The 16754-nt window shown below is 40.7% G+C and overlaps 1 protein-coding gene across 2 annotated transcripts in view; it reads left to right on the forward strand.

Annotated features, from left to right (window-relative positions):
* The window catches only part of STK39 (serine/threonine kinase 39), a 127506-nt gene that overhangs the window by 34654 nt on the left and 76098 nt on the right, over nucleotides 1–16754 (forward strand). For both annotated transcript variants that reach the window (XM_039365458.1, XM_039365457.1), the window contains exons 2-3: nucleotides 13549–13661; nucleotides 15407–15515. In XM_039365458.1, the coding sequence (XP_039221392.1) occupies nucleotides 13549–13661; nucleotides 15407–15515 (222 nt within the window). The remainder of the gene's footprint in view (nucleotides 1–13548; nucleotides 13662–15406; nucleotides 15516–16754) is intronic.

Genomic DNA, 16754 nt, shown 5'->3' on the forward strand with positions numbered 1-16754 from the left:
TCAATTCCAAGGGCTGCAGCAAAATTGTTACTAGAATGTTTATGAATATTACAAGTACCGTATTTTCCGGCATATAAGATGACTTTCTGAACCATGAAAATCTTCTCAAAAGTCGGGGGTTGTCTTATACACCGAGTCGTCTTATACGCTGGAAAATACTGTATTTTCCGGTGTATAAGATGACTTTCTAAACCAGCGGTTCTCAACCTGTGGGTCGTGACCCTTTTGTGGGGTCGTACAACGCTTTCACAGGGGTCGCCTAAGACCATCAGAAAACACATATTTCCGATGGTCTTAGAAACCAAGACACTGCTCCTCTATCCGGCTGCCACTGCCCTCCTCCTCCTCTGCTGGCTCCTTCGCCTCCAGGGTGCCCTTCTCCTTCAACAGCGCCTTCTCCTGCCGCTACAGTGCCATCGTGCGTACCCCTGACGCCGCCTTGGGCTGGCTCAGCGGCTGGTCCAAGCCGGGTTTGGGCCGCTGCTGACACTGCCGCTGGGCTGCTCCGCTGCTGCCGCCGCTGCTGACTGAGCTAAGCTGCAGCGCCGAGTCAGTCTCCACACCTTCTGGTTGCCTGGCTGCGCTCCACCCCCAGCCGCCCTCCGCGCCGTGCGGGAGCCTCCCCGCGCCACCCGGCCAGCTTCCCTCACCATCGGAGGCCGCCTTGGCCCTCTGGTGCCCGGCACAGCTGTGGGGCTGCCGGGTAGGAGAGGCTCCTTCCCGACTCACTGGGCTCTGGGCCTCAGAAGCGGCCAGGGGACGGGGAAGAGGGCGAGGCGGCAGCAATGCCCGCATGTGCGTCGGAGGCCAGTCGGCCGGGCTGGGAGGGGAGAAGCGGCGCCTTCTGAGCGGGAGCTGGCTCTCTGGTCATGCCCTTCTTGCATGCAATGGGCTGTGTAGCGTGGAAAAGGGCTCCCGCCACCCCATCGCTGCGATGGCGCTCAGGAGGCTGGAGGGGTGGGCAGATCCCGGGGGGGGGGTGGCTGGGAGAGGGCAAGAGGTGCCAGGATGAGGATGGGGGGCTCCAAGATGGTGTGAGAGGGCAGCTGGCAGCTCCGAGGCGCGTGGATCCTCCGCACAGCTTCCGATGTGCTGCCTCTTGGCTCTCCACCAGAGCCTCACCCTCCCCGGGCAATTGTGCGGAGCTGCTTGTGCATCCTTGGCAGTGCTTCCCCCCTTCAATCTCCTTCTCCATCTCTTTCCTTTCCCCTTCAATCTTCCTTCCTTCTCCATCTCCTTCCTTTCCCCTTCAATCTCCTCCCTCCCTCCCTTCCTTCCTTCCTTCCTTCCATCCATCTCCATCTCCATCTCCATCTCCATCCTCTTCAATCTCTTTCTCCTTCCTTCCTTCCTTCCTTCCTTCCTTCCTTCCTTCCTTCCTTCCTTCCTTCCTTCCTTCCTTCCTTCCTTCCTTTCCCCTTCAATCTCCTTCCTTCCTTCCCCTTCCCTCCCTCCCAACATTTTTGAGCAAGGAAGAGTAAGCTTCTCCAGTGAGCATTGCTATATTGTTTTTGTGATTAATCACTATGCTTTAATTATGTTCAATTCGTAGCAATGAAAATACACAAATATACACAAAATTACAGTTATGAAGTAGCAACGAAAATAATTTTATGGTTGGGGGTCACCACAACATGATAAACTGTATTAAAGGGTCGTGGCATTAGGAAGGTTGAGAACCACTGATCTAAGAAGTGATAATAAGGATTTTATCAGTATTTGTATGGAAAATGCTTTTCTTCCATAGCAGAAACACAAAGATCTGTTTGTGATATCGCTAGTCAAGTACCAAACTAATCCTATATTTTGATTTCCAAACTTCCAACTGGTTGGACTAGCATATTTGCTACATTAGTTGCGTGGCATGTTTTATTAAAGTGAGACATTACTTTTTCATTCTTACCTGCCAAAAGAGGTAACTCTACAAACACATTTTCTGCCACTTAATAAATTTAGTTTTTCTCTTCTCTGGAGTGAAAATAGCCTGGTTTCCTATATTGTTTAGTCAGGTGAGATCTATAGCTTTAGAACCTGCCATTTGGCTGAATTGCAGACTTGAGGCCAAGGTTTGATCAACTGCTTAACAACAGCTCCATACAGATATATAACTGTATTCTTGCATTAAAATAAAATTAAAAAACACATTTTGTCCAGACCTTTGAAATCTATCTTTAATTGACTGTTTTCTAGTGGGAGGGGGAAATGTGTTTGTGTGTGAAATGTTTTCCCAAGGGAGAAAACAACTGATTTAGTTGCTTGACATTATTCAGGCTGCGATCCACAAAACTGTTTCTATTGCAGCTGATTCTAAAGGTAACTCTAATCCAGGGGTCTTCAAACTTGGCCCTTTTATGACTTGTGGACTTCCAACTCCCAGAATTCCTCAGCCAGGCAAGCTAGCTGAGAAATTCTGGGAGTTGAAGTCCACAAGTCATAAAAGGGCCAAGTTTGAAGACCCCTGGTCTAATCTGTTAATATTATGGTAAGAGGGCCTCCTTTCTCTGCTGGGGGAAGGTAGTTGAGGAATGCAAGTCAGGGCGAAGCAGCATGTGTGCCTCTTTCAGAGAACAGTTGTATCCTTTTACATCTATCTGGAAGATTGGCTCTGTAAATGCCTTTGGGACTGAGCAGGAAGAACACTATTATCTTTGCCAATGGATCGTATGTTCCCTGTCAATACTTCTTTCACTTAGTTGGAAAAGGATATGAAAAGCTACTGCAGGAGTTGGCTGGATTCTGCAAAGCATGAACACAAATGTGAAGTTGATTTAAAAATCCATGCTGTATTTCCTTGTCATCATCCGGGATTGTTTTTTTTTTTTTTGCTAGTAACAAAGTTGAGGGTAGTACATCCTGTTCCTGTTCCTGTTGAAGTGATTTTGAAACAAAATTACTAGCAAGGAGTATAGTTTGAGACGGGTAGGGGTGGGGGTTTCGTGTGCATGTATGTGTGCCTGGGTTTTTTTGCTGGCCTGCTAAAAGTATTGGTTTTTAAAGAGGAACAGGCTTCCTCAGGTGTAGATAGTATTTCCACATAATCTCAAATACCCCACTCTGTTCACCAAAATTAGTTTGCAGTTCTTCTGTCAGAAAATTGGTCAAATGTTAAGAAATCATGTACATCATGTGTCAGACAACCCAGATCACGTGTTGGGAATATGCACATGCTTAAATATTTGAAGGATAACTCTATACTCTGCAGAGCTATGCATGAGACATAATAATGCACAAAATTGGATACTTTTTTCCTTTTTGCATGAATAAACTTACTCATTTGAATTCTGTTGTGATATCAACTGTATGCTTTAGTCTATGTGTCCATTGAAATTTTCTGAAACATTGAATTTGAAACTTTGGCTGTAATCTTTTCATTCTCTCACCTTTAGAATGGATTACTTTCCTTGCAAATATAATATGCAGGTTAGAAAAAAAAATGAGATAATAGAGGCTGGCTATTGGGATAATAACAGCTCCTCATTTAGTGACTTAGTCATTCATGCCAGAGGTCAGCATCCTGATGTCTTCAAAATGTTTCCAAGCTCTAACTATTGATCCTGCTGATTGAAGATGATGGGAACAGTAGTCTAAAACATTAGTACTAACTCCAGTAGTTTTCCTCTAACTACTCTGATAGCAGCAATCTTTAAGGATGTTAGGCAGAGACCTTTTTCTATAACCTGCTTTTTGATCCTTTTATGTTAAGTTTTTATATACTAGGCTTGTATTTTACTGTTGAACTGTTATTCTTCTATTCAACATGAGGAAGTTTTGGTACAGTTAAAAGCAAAGGCTTTAAGCATTTGGATACTCCTGGTTAAACTGTACGCTTGTGAGCAGAGACTGACACAAACCTCTACACAGTACATCAGTTCTGCAAATGTATTTGATTGCATTCATGCCATTTATTGTCAGTTGTTTCTAATTCAAAATAAGAGTGTGTACTGTATATGGCAAATACATATATAGGTCGTCCTCAGGTTATGACCATCAGGTTATGCTTTGAACAGCAACTGTTCAAAGTTATGACAGTGCTGAAAAAATGGACTTCGGATCCACCAGCCATAACAGTATCCCTGCAGTCATATTAAAATTTGAATGCTTGGTGACCAACCAACATTTACAACCACTGCAGTATTGTGCAGTCACATTCTCCTATCGTGCCTCAAATCCTCCCACCCCTTATCTACATTGGCCATTTGCGATCTTTCCAAGCAAGTCAATGGGGAGGCTGGCAGGAGTTTGCAAGTTGCACATGTGTGAGTTCCTTACCTAACAATCATGCAGTCCTCCTAAAGACTGCAACTGGGACTGCCCTTGTTAAGCTGTGCAGTCGTGATGTTTTGCTTAATGACCGCTGTGTTTAGAGACAGAAATTACAGTCCCAGTTAGAGTTGTAACGCAAGGCCTACCTGTATTAGGACATCCTTTTAGTGTGTAAGGCATAATACCTTATTTTGCAGAAACAAAAATTTCCAAATGTTACTTGTAGCAACTAAAAGTCTTTCTGCTATTTGCTTTTGCAATTTTCCACACTCCCCCTTGCAAAACTCTTCTAGCTTAAAAAAAAATATTCTTAGGTCTCTTTGCATTATCCTACAGATGGTTCAGTAATACTGGAGTCCGAGACTGAAGGCCATTCCAAAACCTCTACCTTTCTTTCCTGTAAATACTTCATGGTTGATTGGGGGTTCAGATTCTTTTCTTGCTAACGTACCCAGCCTCTTTTCAGCTTTAGTTTCCTCACTTCCTGTGGGGCATCAGCTTCTAATCTAGAATGTCCAATTACAAGAATGCCACACACAACCACAAAGCATAAAAATTATCCCTGTATTTAATGGTTGGCGAGCTGTTCCCTCCCCCCTCAACATTTTCAGTCTTTTTTTCTTCAGATGTGTGGTTGGGGCTGAATAATTCAATTTTTGTTTCATCAGTCCAAAGCACTTTGTTGCAAAATGTTTCGGTCTTCTCAGAATTTCCTTTTGTACACTTTACACAATGTGTTTTTGATGGGACGTTTGAGAAAATATTTTCTCCTAAGAATTCTCCCATAGCGGTCATAGTTACATAAGCAAATCTCTAGATAGTATAATGTACTTATCTTGGGTGCTCTTTTCCAGATCTAACTAGTTAGGGGGCAATTTTGGTAGTTCATTTCCTTAGTCTTCTAGATCTTGGTTGGCTTTTAGGAGTTCCATATTGTATTCATTTCTTAACATCATTTTTCATAGGTAAAATTGCTAGTTCAGAGCGTTAAGTTTTTTCCTGTAACTTCCTTCTGTTTTGTATGAATGAATTACTTTCATTTTCAAATGCTCAAACAGCTGTTTAGATCAGTGGTTCTCAACCTTTTTAATGCCGCAACCCCCAACTGGTCGTAAGTCGAGGACTACCCAACCAGTCGTAAGTCGAGGACTTTCCCTGCCCAGGAGCGCCGCGCATGTGCGGTGCCGCCCCCTGTGCCGGCCGAGGCATAGCTGGCAAGCGGCAGAGACGGAGCAGGCCGACCACCGACTGGGCCACCAGCTGGCCCAGCCCAAGGGAGATAAGGCATCCGCCGGGCCCCACGTGCGCCAGCAACCCTCCCTACGCCCGCAGGCCTCCCACCTCCCACCCCTGGCCCTCTTTTACTTACATTTTTAGTAGTTGCTCAGCAGGGAGGGGTGGAAATTTCCAGACAGCTCACCTTCGCTGCAGACAACTTGCAGCACCGTTTGCAGGATGGGACTTTTGGCGGGCTCAACAGGGCAGAGACAGCCTGGACAAAAGGGAGTAGCACAGCTAAGGAAAAGGGGAAAAAATGGCGGACTGCGTTGTTTGGCGACCCCCATGAAATGGTCGTTCGACCCCAAATGGGGTCGCGACCCACAGGTTGAGAACCGCTGGTTTAGAGAAATCTGTTTCTTTAAAATTAATAAACCAACAGTTATAACCTTGAGGGGAAGTTAGGAGGGGCAGAGTGTTTGCTCACTTGTGGAATTGTGCTCACCTGATTAATTGTAGCCTAATGAGTCAGTTACTTTTTGGAGCCTAACAACTTTACAGGAAAGAAAAAGAAGCATAGTATTAAGGAACTGAAAGAATGTCCAAGCTTATGCACTTGTTCTACTGGTAGTCCTCATTTACTGACTGCCTTCTTTAGCAACCTGTAATGCAAGAATATAAATCTTGCATTTACAGGTGTTGCAGTGTCCCGTGGTCATGAGATTGTCATTTGGGTGCTTTGCAATTGGCACACATTTACAACTGTTGCAGCATCCCACAGTCATGTGATTGCCATTTGGGAGTTTCACAACCGGTTTCCAATAAGCAGAATTAATGGAGAAGCCAAAGTGATATCACAAGTTGTGGTCACCTTATGCCTCATTTAATGACCAGGGTGATTTGTTCAAAACCAGCATGGTCACATGAATTTTTGCTTAGAGATTGTGTGCCTTAATGATTGAGTTGCTGGTCCCACTTGTGGTTGGTAAGTGCGAACTACCTGTATTTATTGTTTTTTACTTTGAAACCATAAAAAGAACAACAGTCCTGCGTATAAAAAGTAAGAATGCATCCAAATTTGCCAAAAATATACTTAATATTTTGCTCTATACAGGTTTTGCTCTTAATTTAGCGCAGGGGTGTCAAACTCGCAACGTCACGTGATATGTCGCGATGTAGTGCACCTTTTTCCCATTGCCGGCAATGGGGTGGGCGCGGTTTCGGCATGACGCATCCGGTCCATGGGCCAGCAGTTTGACATCCCTGATTTAGGGACTCATTCAACTATAGTAGCCAATTAAAGCAGGAGTGCCTTGACCATGGGTGTCCAACTTAGACTTGCCTGAGCCACAATGAGGGAAGAGGAATTGTCTTCGGGTGCATATAAAATATATATTATAGCTAATATATATAAGGAGGTGCGATGGCTCAGTGGCTTAATGATGCTGGAGATGATCTTTGCCCTGGCAGTTCAAGTCCTAGCACTCAGTGGCAGATTGAGCTCCCGTCCTGTGCCTCAGCTTCTGCCCACATAGCAGTTCCAAAGCATGTTATATGTGAGTAGATAAATATATACCACTTTAGTGAGAAGATGAGTTGGTGCATGGTGTGGATGGTCAGATCCCTGCTGCGATGCCCATCTGTGAAGCGGCTTCGGTAGAGGGAAAAAGCCTCAAATGACCTTGCAAGATGCCATTTGTTTGTCTTTCTGGTGTGGAGCTAGCTCGCCTCCTGTGATGCACCATAGATAGCATACGAGCGTGAACTGAAACTTAGCAGTCTTAAGGCAGCCAAATAACTACTCTGTATTAGCATTGTAATCTCCTGGCTAATGTAACATTGCCGATAGATAGATAGATAGATAGATGTATATAAATCACATAATAATGTAAAACTTTACAGTCTTATGGGGCTGCATTACTAGCTGTCTAGAGCTGCATGTGATCCGCAGGCAATGGGTTAGACAGGCTCAAATTTTTCATGGAAACATACATATACATGACACCAGATACTAGCATATTAAATAGGTTTGCAATGCCCAACATATAATACTGTCCTAGGTGAAATTTTAAATTGTTGTTCTTGAATAATTTTGTAATGCCTTTCAATGTAATTTACAACACAGGAATTTGAACTGTATCAGTGTTGTTAGTTATTATTATGGAATGCACAAAAGTGGAGTATATATTGAAGAGAATTGTAGTGCTCGATAATAATGAGGCCTGAGTGAACATCTCATCTTGTAAGAAGAAGCTGGGAAGAGGATAATTTGGTCATTGCTTTTGCATCATTAGCTTGGGTTATAAATTCAGAGTTAACACTTGATGCCTGGCATTAAATTAATGACCAAATTAGCAAACACAGAAAAGGAGGAAAAGTTATGAGATACCGCAATTATTGTAGAGTCTTGAGCAACACATTCCTAATTGAGATAATGATCTATAGCAGTGTTTTTCATACTTGGTAACTTTAAAATCTGTGGACTTCAACTCACAGAATTCCTACCAGCATTCCATCCAGGACTTCCCCATCCAGGAATTCTGGGAGTTGCATACATCTTGCAACTTTAGAATTGCCAAATTTGAAAAACACTAAACTTTATCTTTGTTCACATATGCATGAGAGTAGTATTTATGCATGAGTATGCAAAAGTTATCATATTATTAATTTTTTTGTAGAGGTTTGGTTACTATTCTAGACTAGAATAAAAAAATAGTACATGAAAAAGATTAAGAATAAAAATTATTTTGCTACAAATATTTAACATGCCTGGCAAAAATGGATGCACTAATCCTTTCCATCCCATATTCCAGTGGTTCTCAACCTTTTTTTTTTTTTTTTTTTTTTACCACAGATCCCTTTTAAAAACCTTTTGTGGCCAATGACCATGGCCCTGGACCCCACAAGACTTAATTCAAGATTTACCTCATAACATTTTTTCAAGCCTTCGCGGACTCTCTGTGATGACATCATGTCCCCCCCCAGCAGTCTGTGGACCTCAGATTCAGTACCACTGCCATATTGGATTGATCACTTGGTCCAAATAATACAAAACAGTTATTCAATTTGAATAATTTAATAATTTTAGTAATTATTATTATTAAAGAGCCAGTTTGGTCTAGTGGTTAAGGCATCAGGCTCAAAAGCGGGAGACTGTGAATTCAAGTCCTGCCTTAGCTTTGAAAGCCAGCTGGGTGATCAATCACTTTCTCTTAGTCAAACCCATTTCACAGGTTTATTGATGTGGGGAGAATAGGACATGTGTTAAATATGTTTGTCAGCTTGAGTTATTTGTAAAAATAATAAAGATGGGATACAAATGAATAAATAAAAAGATAACCCGTTGTTGTTTTTCACAAGAAGTATTTAATTTTTAGCTTCTCCTTTACTGTATTTCCAACCAGCTTTGCAACTGTTGTGCCTTCTAGATTTTTTTAAGTGAACACTCAGTTTGGCCTTAAGAACATGTTGCCCTGTTTTTAGTTAACCACTTCTAAAGTGTTATTGCTGTTATGTATTAGCAAATAAAGCTTAGTTGCACTTCTGAAGTTGCCCAGGTAAATAGAAAGCCAGAATCCTCTTATAGAAGGACAGAAAAATATCGTGATAGTTTTTGGCACAATATTGCTTTCTAGCTTGCTTTTTCCATTGCAGCAAGACATATCTTGTTAACAATTTGAATCTAGAGTAATCCTGAATGTGCTGTGGCTCAAACAATTGAATCAAACAATAATTACCGGTAGCATTTTATTTTGGTTGAACAGTTATTTCTCCATTGCTATTTTAAATATTATTTACTTTAAAATGTATGTAGCTGAGAGTACCTACACAATGTGAAAATTGGCATTAAAAATAGCAATCCATAATTAAATCACAAAATGCCAGACTAAAAAAGGCAACAAAAAGCAAGAACAAAGTCAACAAATTAATCAGCAATAAAACCCCAAAGACCTATGTATAACTGGCAGTGAAATACTATAGAGTGGAAAAAGAAATCTTAGGGAAGAAAGTCTCAGATACAAGTGCCATTTCAGAGTAACTTATTACAACTTAATCAAAGGTTGACTGGGGATTCTAGAAGCTTATGGCCTAACTGATACCAAGCTAGTTTAATTTGGGTGGTACACTTTCTTTATTGATTCGACAGATGGCTTTGAAGCAATTTCCCTTTGTCTTGGACCATTTTAATTTAGATTTGTTGATTAAGACATAATTGTCTGAGTTTACATCAAACTATGTACTCAGCTTCTATGTTTGTTCTATAATCTATAATGAAAAAAAATATTGCAACAGAATGGTTCTGATATTATAGTTCAGGTTCTGATATTTATCATGTCCACATGCTACGATGAACAAGTTTTCCTTGTGAGGCTTGCTTGAACTTCTTGACAGCTTTCATCTGAAATGTGAGTTGCAACATTTATGCTGAGGTATCCCACTTCTTGTCTAGGATTTAGGTCTTCTACCAGGAAAGGTTAGGACTGGGATCTAATACAGTGTTTCCCCCAAAATAAGCCCTATCCCAAAAATAAGTCCTAGCTTGATTTTTATGTGTGCACTTAATATAAGCCCTACCCCCCAAATAAGCCCTAGTTAAGACCCTGCCCACTCCGTCCCACCATCTGATTGTATGATGTAGTGCAAGGGGTACACATAAAAATCAAGTTAGGGTGGGGGTGGAGGGGTGGAGCTGTCCCACGCACCCTGTACCCACTTCCCTCAGGGCCCCTGCAGCCAGGCCTCCCACTCCTGACACATGCCTCGCCTCGTGGCGGTGGCATCAGCAGCAGCAGTCCTGTCCAGCAGGAGCCTGTATAGCCGCTGGCCCACTGCTTCTGGTTATTGGCGGTCGCTTGTGGCAGGAGGCCACGTGGCACAAAATCGGACAGTGACACGACAGGTGTCGGGGCATGGGAGGCCTGATTGTGGTGGTCCTGAGGTAAGTGGGTAAGACACCCCCTAAAAATAAGACCTCGTACCTCTTTTGGAGGCAAAAAAATATAAGACTGGGTCTTATTTTCGAGGAAACACAAGTAGTTGCCATGTAGTCTCCAAACAAAATATAAGATGCTATTTTTAAATTTTAAAGCTTGAATGATTTCAGGAGCTGACTGCAAGAAAAAACTGCTTATTTGGATTAGAATGTGACACCAGACAAAACTTTCTTAAAAGTAACCATCCCAATCCATTTGCCTTCTCTCTCTCTCTCTCTCTCTCTTTCTCTCTCCCTCCCTCCCTCTCTCTCTCTCTCTCTCTCTCCACCCCTGTCTCTGTCTGTCTGTCTGTCTGTCTCTCTCTCTCTCTCTCTCTGTATACACATATGGGCTTTCTGCTGTGCGGCTTGGAAACTGAATCACACTTATGCAGAATTTCTAGTCTCAGGAAAGAAGTAGAGACTTCCTTCAACCAGGTTTTGCAGTGCAAATTAGTTTTAATAGTAATGTTAAGTGCTATGTTAAACATTTATAATTTTGTTATTACCCATCTTGAGTGCCCTGTATCAGACAAATAATATCAATCATATGCATATTTATTTATGAAATTTATTTGCCACCCATCTTGTATTCAATAATTCTGGGAGGGCTAACAACATTGAAAACATTAAAATCATCCATCGTAAAAAACACAGCAGATAAAAAAACCCCAATGTATAAATGCATAAAAAATAAATAATAGATTGGTAATTATTTTACACTTCATAAACCCATGGAAGGAGAGCAGCAACAAGTGTTTCCAAGCACCATAGTCTGTTTTCATTTAATTTTTTAAAGTAATTATTGGGGAGAAAATGGTACAATTACTTAGGGCGTCAAAGCACTTGTTCCCAAATTGAGATATTGGCTTAGCGTGTATGTACATTAGCAATCTAATTGAGTAGATATTATGAGCTGCAATCTTTGTCTTTAAAGCATGGCAGGATGCATATTGCATACAGAACATCCTATTTCTAAATTAGTTAGCAAACATCAATTAAAACACGGACAATAGTTTCCAGTCATGAGATTATGTCAGTTCTGTTGATTGATTGGAGCCATGAGGGCCCCATTGTTTTGCTCCAAGCACATAACTGAGTTTTCATTGTAAAGCTTATTAACAAAAGGCTTTTATGTGCATGTTTGTTTAGGACTTCCAAGATGGACAAGCAGAGCAGAAGCCACTGTTTGAGAAGATCAGTTGCAGTATTTCACACAAGTGTTTCTGTTTATGGAATTGTTTTTTGTGCAGGAATGCTAAGTGTTGTTTATCATTTTAAAACTTGGATTAATCAGAAATAGAGATGAGAATGGTCAGGTGCTTTCAGAATATTTCTGTGTGCTTTTACACCACGTAATTTGCTATGTGGTGTGTTGGTTTCTAGGGCAATCTTTACTGGAGAGCACTGTTCTGCAAATTATGACTTCTTGATATATTTTTTTCCTGAGTTTAGGGAAAATGTACGATAGTATCAATCTGCAGTTACTCTGTTTTCCCATCTAAAGCTCTTGCAACTTTCCAGGAACCCATGTTCTCACCAGCCCTTCAGATAAACAAAAGAACCATTTGCTTAACTATGACCTCAAATGGACTTCAAATCTAAAGTGATTTTCTTACAAGGTCTCCTTTATTCACTGAGCTTTTGTCTGCAATCATTTGGGTAAGGTCAGAATATTGTAACTATAGATGAGAGAGTCCAGTCAGGGACAGAAATCAGATAAAGAAAAAAATGAGCCCTCTTGCTTAGGCTAATTCAATTCTCCAGTAAAGTATAGCAAATAACAAAAGGAATAAATGTTTAATAATGAATATGAAATGATTGGGCCGAATTATTCTTCCATACCCTTTAGGTGTTCTACCGTAAAGCCATTTTTCTCCTCAATGGGTGGGAAAAATAATGAGGTCAAATTTCTTACAACATCCCTGATTTCTTTTTTTGAGGCTTTCAAAATCAAAATCATGCTAGAGAAATATACTGGCTTAATTTTGCATCCCCCCCCCCATTGACAAACAAAATACTTATGTCATACCTCTTATAGCAGGGGTGTCAAACTGCCAGCCCATGGGCTGGACACGTCACAAGGAAACCGTGCCTACCCCATTGCCGGCAATGGGGAAAAAGCTCTGATACGTTGCACGATGTCACGTGATGTCACGAGTTTGACATGTCTGTCTTATAGCCTTAATGCTCCTATTTTTATTAATCCTCCACAAGTGTATATTTTGACTGCCACAAAGAGTTCACAGCCTACAGTATTATCTTGTAGTATTTTTGTAATTTATAAATATGTGTTAAGTAATATGGAGAAATAAAGGATGTTTCAGAGAGCATAACCATTTACAGTTGGTCTGCAATAAAGAAATTCTTCAGAAGTAGTCTGGTTTAATAAAGAAGATGTTTGGCAGAAGTTGACCGTAATATTCCAAAATAACTAGGAACTTAGTGAGCAATCAGAAATATCCCCCAAGGATTCAGCTACTATACACCTGACCTCTACAGAAATGATGTATACTCTTGAATTTGAAAGCTGACTTGGCCTACATCAGGGGTTCCCAACCAGGGGTGCGAGACAATATTCCAGGGGGTGCGAAACCTTGGCTTTTCAAAATTATAGTGTATATGCATAATTATTGCCGTTGTTTCAAACTTTTGTAAGGGGTGCGAAAATATATTAGAAGCATTCTAGGGGTGCAGGGTATAGAGAAGGTTGAGAGCCACTGGCCTACATGGTTATTGTTCAGAAAGTAAGCAGGAGTAGGATATAAACTAAATTTGGGTTTCTTTCTGTTTAATTACAGTAAGGCAATATAATTAATAAAATGTACTCAACATTCTTTGCTTTCTGTTTAATTCACATTAACATTTTGGAAAAACCCTGGGCTTGCATTTAATTCTTTGGAATGGGGCAAGAGAACATGAGGGCACGCACATGCAATGTTGCTTTGTAGGTATGACTTGCAGTGCAGTGCGAAGGGTGACTGACAAACTCTTAAGCTGATGTGCTCCTGAGAAGCCCCAGGTTGTTCTTTAACGAAGACAGGTGGGAAATAGCTGTGCAAAACTCAATCCATTGTTCCTTCTTTCTTTTCCAGGCAGTGGTGCTACCGCCGTAGTCCAAGCAGCGCTCTGCAAACCCAGGCAGGAACGCGTAGCAATAAAAAGAATCAACTTGGAAAAATGCCAGACCAGTATGGATGAATTGCTTGTAGGTAGAACAACCATAATAAATGAATAAATAAACTGATCCATCAACCTTTTCTTCAGTGTCTTATAAACACTTACATGTGATTGTTCTACCTGAATTTGCAAGATTAATTATAGTAAACTTCTGTGAACAAGTAATGTGGATTTTTATGGCCTGTTATATCTGCATTTTATTGTAGCTGTGGTGCAGGCAGTCCTCAACTTATCTTATAAGCAACTGTTCAAAGTTACAACACTGCTGAAAATAGTAACTTATACAGGTAGTCCTAGATTTATAACAGTTCACTTAGTGGACCATTTGAAGTTAGAACGGTGCTGAAAAAAGCGACTGATCATTGTTTTTCACACTTATGACTGTTGCAACATCCCTGAGGTCACATGATCAAAATTCAAACACTTGGCAACTGACTCGTATTTATGATGGTTGCAGTATCCTGGGGTGTGTGTATGTGTCATGTGATCAGTTTTTGGGACCTGACAAGCAAAGTCAGTGGGGAAGTCAGAGTCACTTTTACAACCGTATTGTTAACAGCTGTAGTGATTCACTTAACATCACTTCAATCACACTGGATTTTTCTCTTTTGTGTGTAGAAGAGACATTTTTTAAAAATCGGCTTCAGAACTGTGGGAAGATCTTACAAGGACTCACCAGTCTGTGCTGTGTTGAAAACGTACATTCACACATTGATCTTATTAAAAGTTGAAGAGACTTATTTTGAATGAAATATGACTTACAGAATCATCACTCAAGCCATTTAAATATTACTGCTGCATTTATCGTAATGATAGTTGCTCTTCTTTTGCATTGGAGGAATAAAATGTAAAAGAAATTTTAATCTTAATAAACAAACAGATGAAACGATCCATTAAAGCAAGAAGAAAACCACTGTGATATTTAAAAATGCAGATGTTCTGAGTTGTATTTTTATCCAGAGATATTTTAGATATTTTTAATCTGTAATATACCAATAAGGAAGAATATTTGTAGCTCAGGGTTGAAATGAAGGGTCTTTGGTGTTCTTGGAGCCTGGTTGTTTTTTTGCAGGCATCATCTAGTTTGGGTAATGAAACATCTGCAAGAAAACAATCAAGCTCAGAGAGCACCAAGGATCCCTCATATTTACAATGCATATATTCATTCATTCTAGCGTGTTATGATTTGGATGTAACAATTCCCCTTTCCTCTGAAATATCTAGAATAGGTTGGCAATATTACAGTGACTCAAATCAAAAAATTCAAGTATCAGTTCATATGGAGCATAGAAAACAAATCATATTTTGGATGATCAAAACATTTTATTTGACTGAGCAGAAAAAAACCACTTTTTTTTCTTAAAAAATAAGTTGGAATCGTGTTAATTCATCAAGCCAACCAAACTGCTGGAGATGATGGAAATTGCAACTCAGCATCTCAGGAGGGCTTCCCTTTGAGGGACGGTCAGTTTAGTTGCATTATTTCTCTCTAAATCATCTTAAATGATGAACATATTTAACTGCATTTCTTAATCTCATCCACTGTATATATTCCCTGACGGCAAATAGCTAGGACAGGGGTAGGCAACCTTGGCTCTTTTATGACTCGTGGACTTCAACCCCCAGAATTCCTGAGCAAGCTATGCTGACTCAGGAATTCTGGGAGTTGAAGTCCATGAGTCATAAAAGAACCAAGGTTGCCTACCCCTGAGCTAGGATAACCTTACAGTTTTCCTTGCAAGACTACTATGTCATATTTTGCCTTCTTTATAGAAAGAAATCCAAGCCATGAGTCAATGCAGCCATCCCAATGTAGTTACGTATTATACATCTTTTGTGGTCAAGGATGAGCTTTGGTTGGTTATGAAACTACTAAGTGGAGGTGAGTCTTTATACTGTAAATATGAAAATGCAGTCCTGTATTGGAATGATCTTTCTGATCAATCAATGACTTTCAAACAAAAGTTTTTAGATGTGGCATTTTATTTACAACTAGTTAATATCTGCAGGAGAGCCAGTTTGGTTTAGGCGTCATGCTGGAAACTAGGAGAGCATGAATTCCAGTCCTGCCTAAGGCACAGAGCTATCTGCATGTCCTGAGATTAGTCACATTTTCTCAGCCCTAGGATGAGGCAGTGGCAAACCACTTTTGAAAAACCTTGCCAAGAAACTTGTCCACGCAGTCTGAGAATTGGACATGATTGAACGGAAGGGCGAAAAATATTTGCAAAGGGTAGAAAAAGCTCTTAAACACAGCCTTTTCTTTTAGACATTAGAGCCCACTTGCATTCTGGAAAAAGCCTGGAAGATAACTACCGGAGATAGTCCTTGGTTAATAACTGCCCCGTTTAGCAACGATTTGATGTTACAAAGCTGCTGAAAAAGTAAACTTATGACCGGTCCTTGAACCATTGTAGTGTCCCATTAGATACATTTAAGTGTTTCACAATTGGTATGCATTTACTACTGTCACAACATTCCATGATTGCTATTTGTAGCTTCTCACAAGTAGAGTCAGTGAAGAAGTTGGTAGTAAAATTGCAAAATCATGATCGTGGGATGTCTCACTAAAGATCCACAGGTGATCTGCTTAACAGACATTATAAGATAACTGTCAGGGTTCCGGCTGAAAAGCCCAATGAAGTAAATCCACCAGAGACAGTGCGTTCTCTAATGTAAGACTTTATTAGGCATAGCATATCGGCACAGTAGAAGGAAAACCAGCTCTGGCAATACTGCAGGGAAAGGATAATTAAGAGAGTAAAACCTTCCCTCCCCTCTCTTGACAGTTCAGTTCACATTGTCCAATTAGTCTTAGAACAGTTGTTGTGAGAAGACACCTCTGTTTGCCAAAACACTTCTTCAGTAACCTTGACTCTCACATTGATAGAAACCATCTGTGCATTCCAAACCTTCCCCCCCCCCATAACTGTAGGCAAGGTAGAAGCAGTATGACAGTTCTAATGCAAGGGGTCTTCATAGCGTGACGATAACCTCATAAGCTTACATAATATTTCATTTAAATCCACAGCAATGGAGTTGTTGCTCTCATTTGTGGTGATTATCTATCTTGCTCTATGGAGTAGAGAGTTGGTCTCTGACAGAAGGCCACCTGAAGAGA

This window comes from Crotalus tigris, unplaced genomic scaffold, assembly GCF_016545835.1.
Source record: "Crotalus tigris isolate CLP2741 ecotype Arizona unplaced genomic scaffold, ASM1654583v1 scf7180000020074.1721668, whole genome shotgun sequence".
Lineage (NCBI taxonomy): Eukaryota > Metazoa > Chordata > Lepidosauria > Squamata > Viperidae > Crotalus > Crotalus tigris.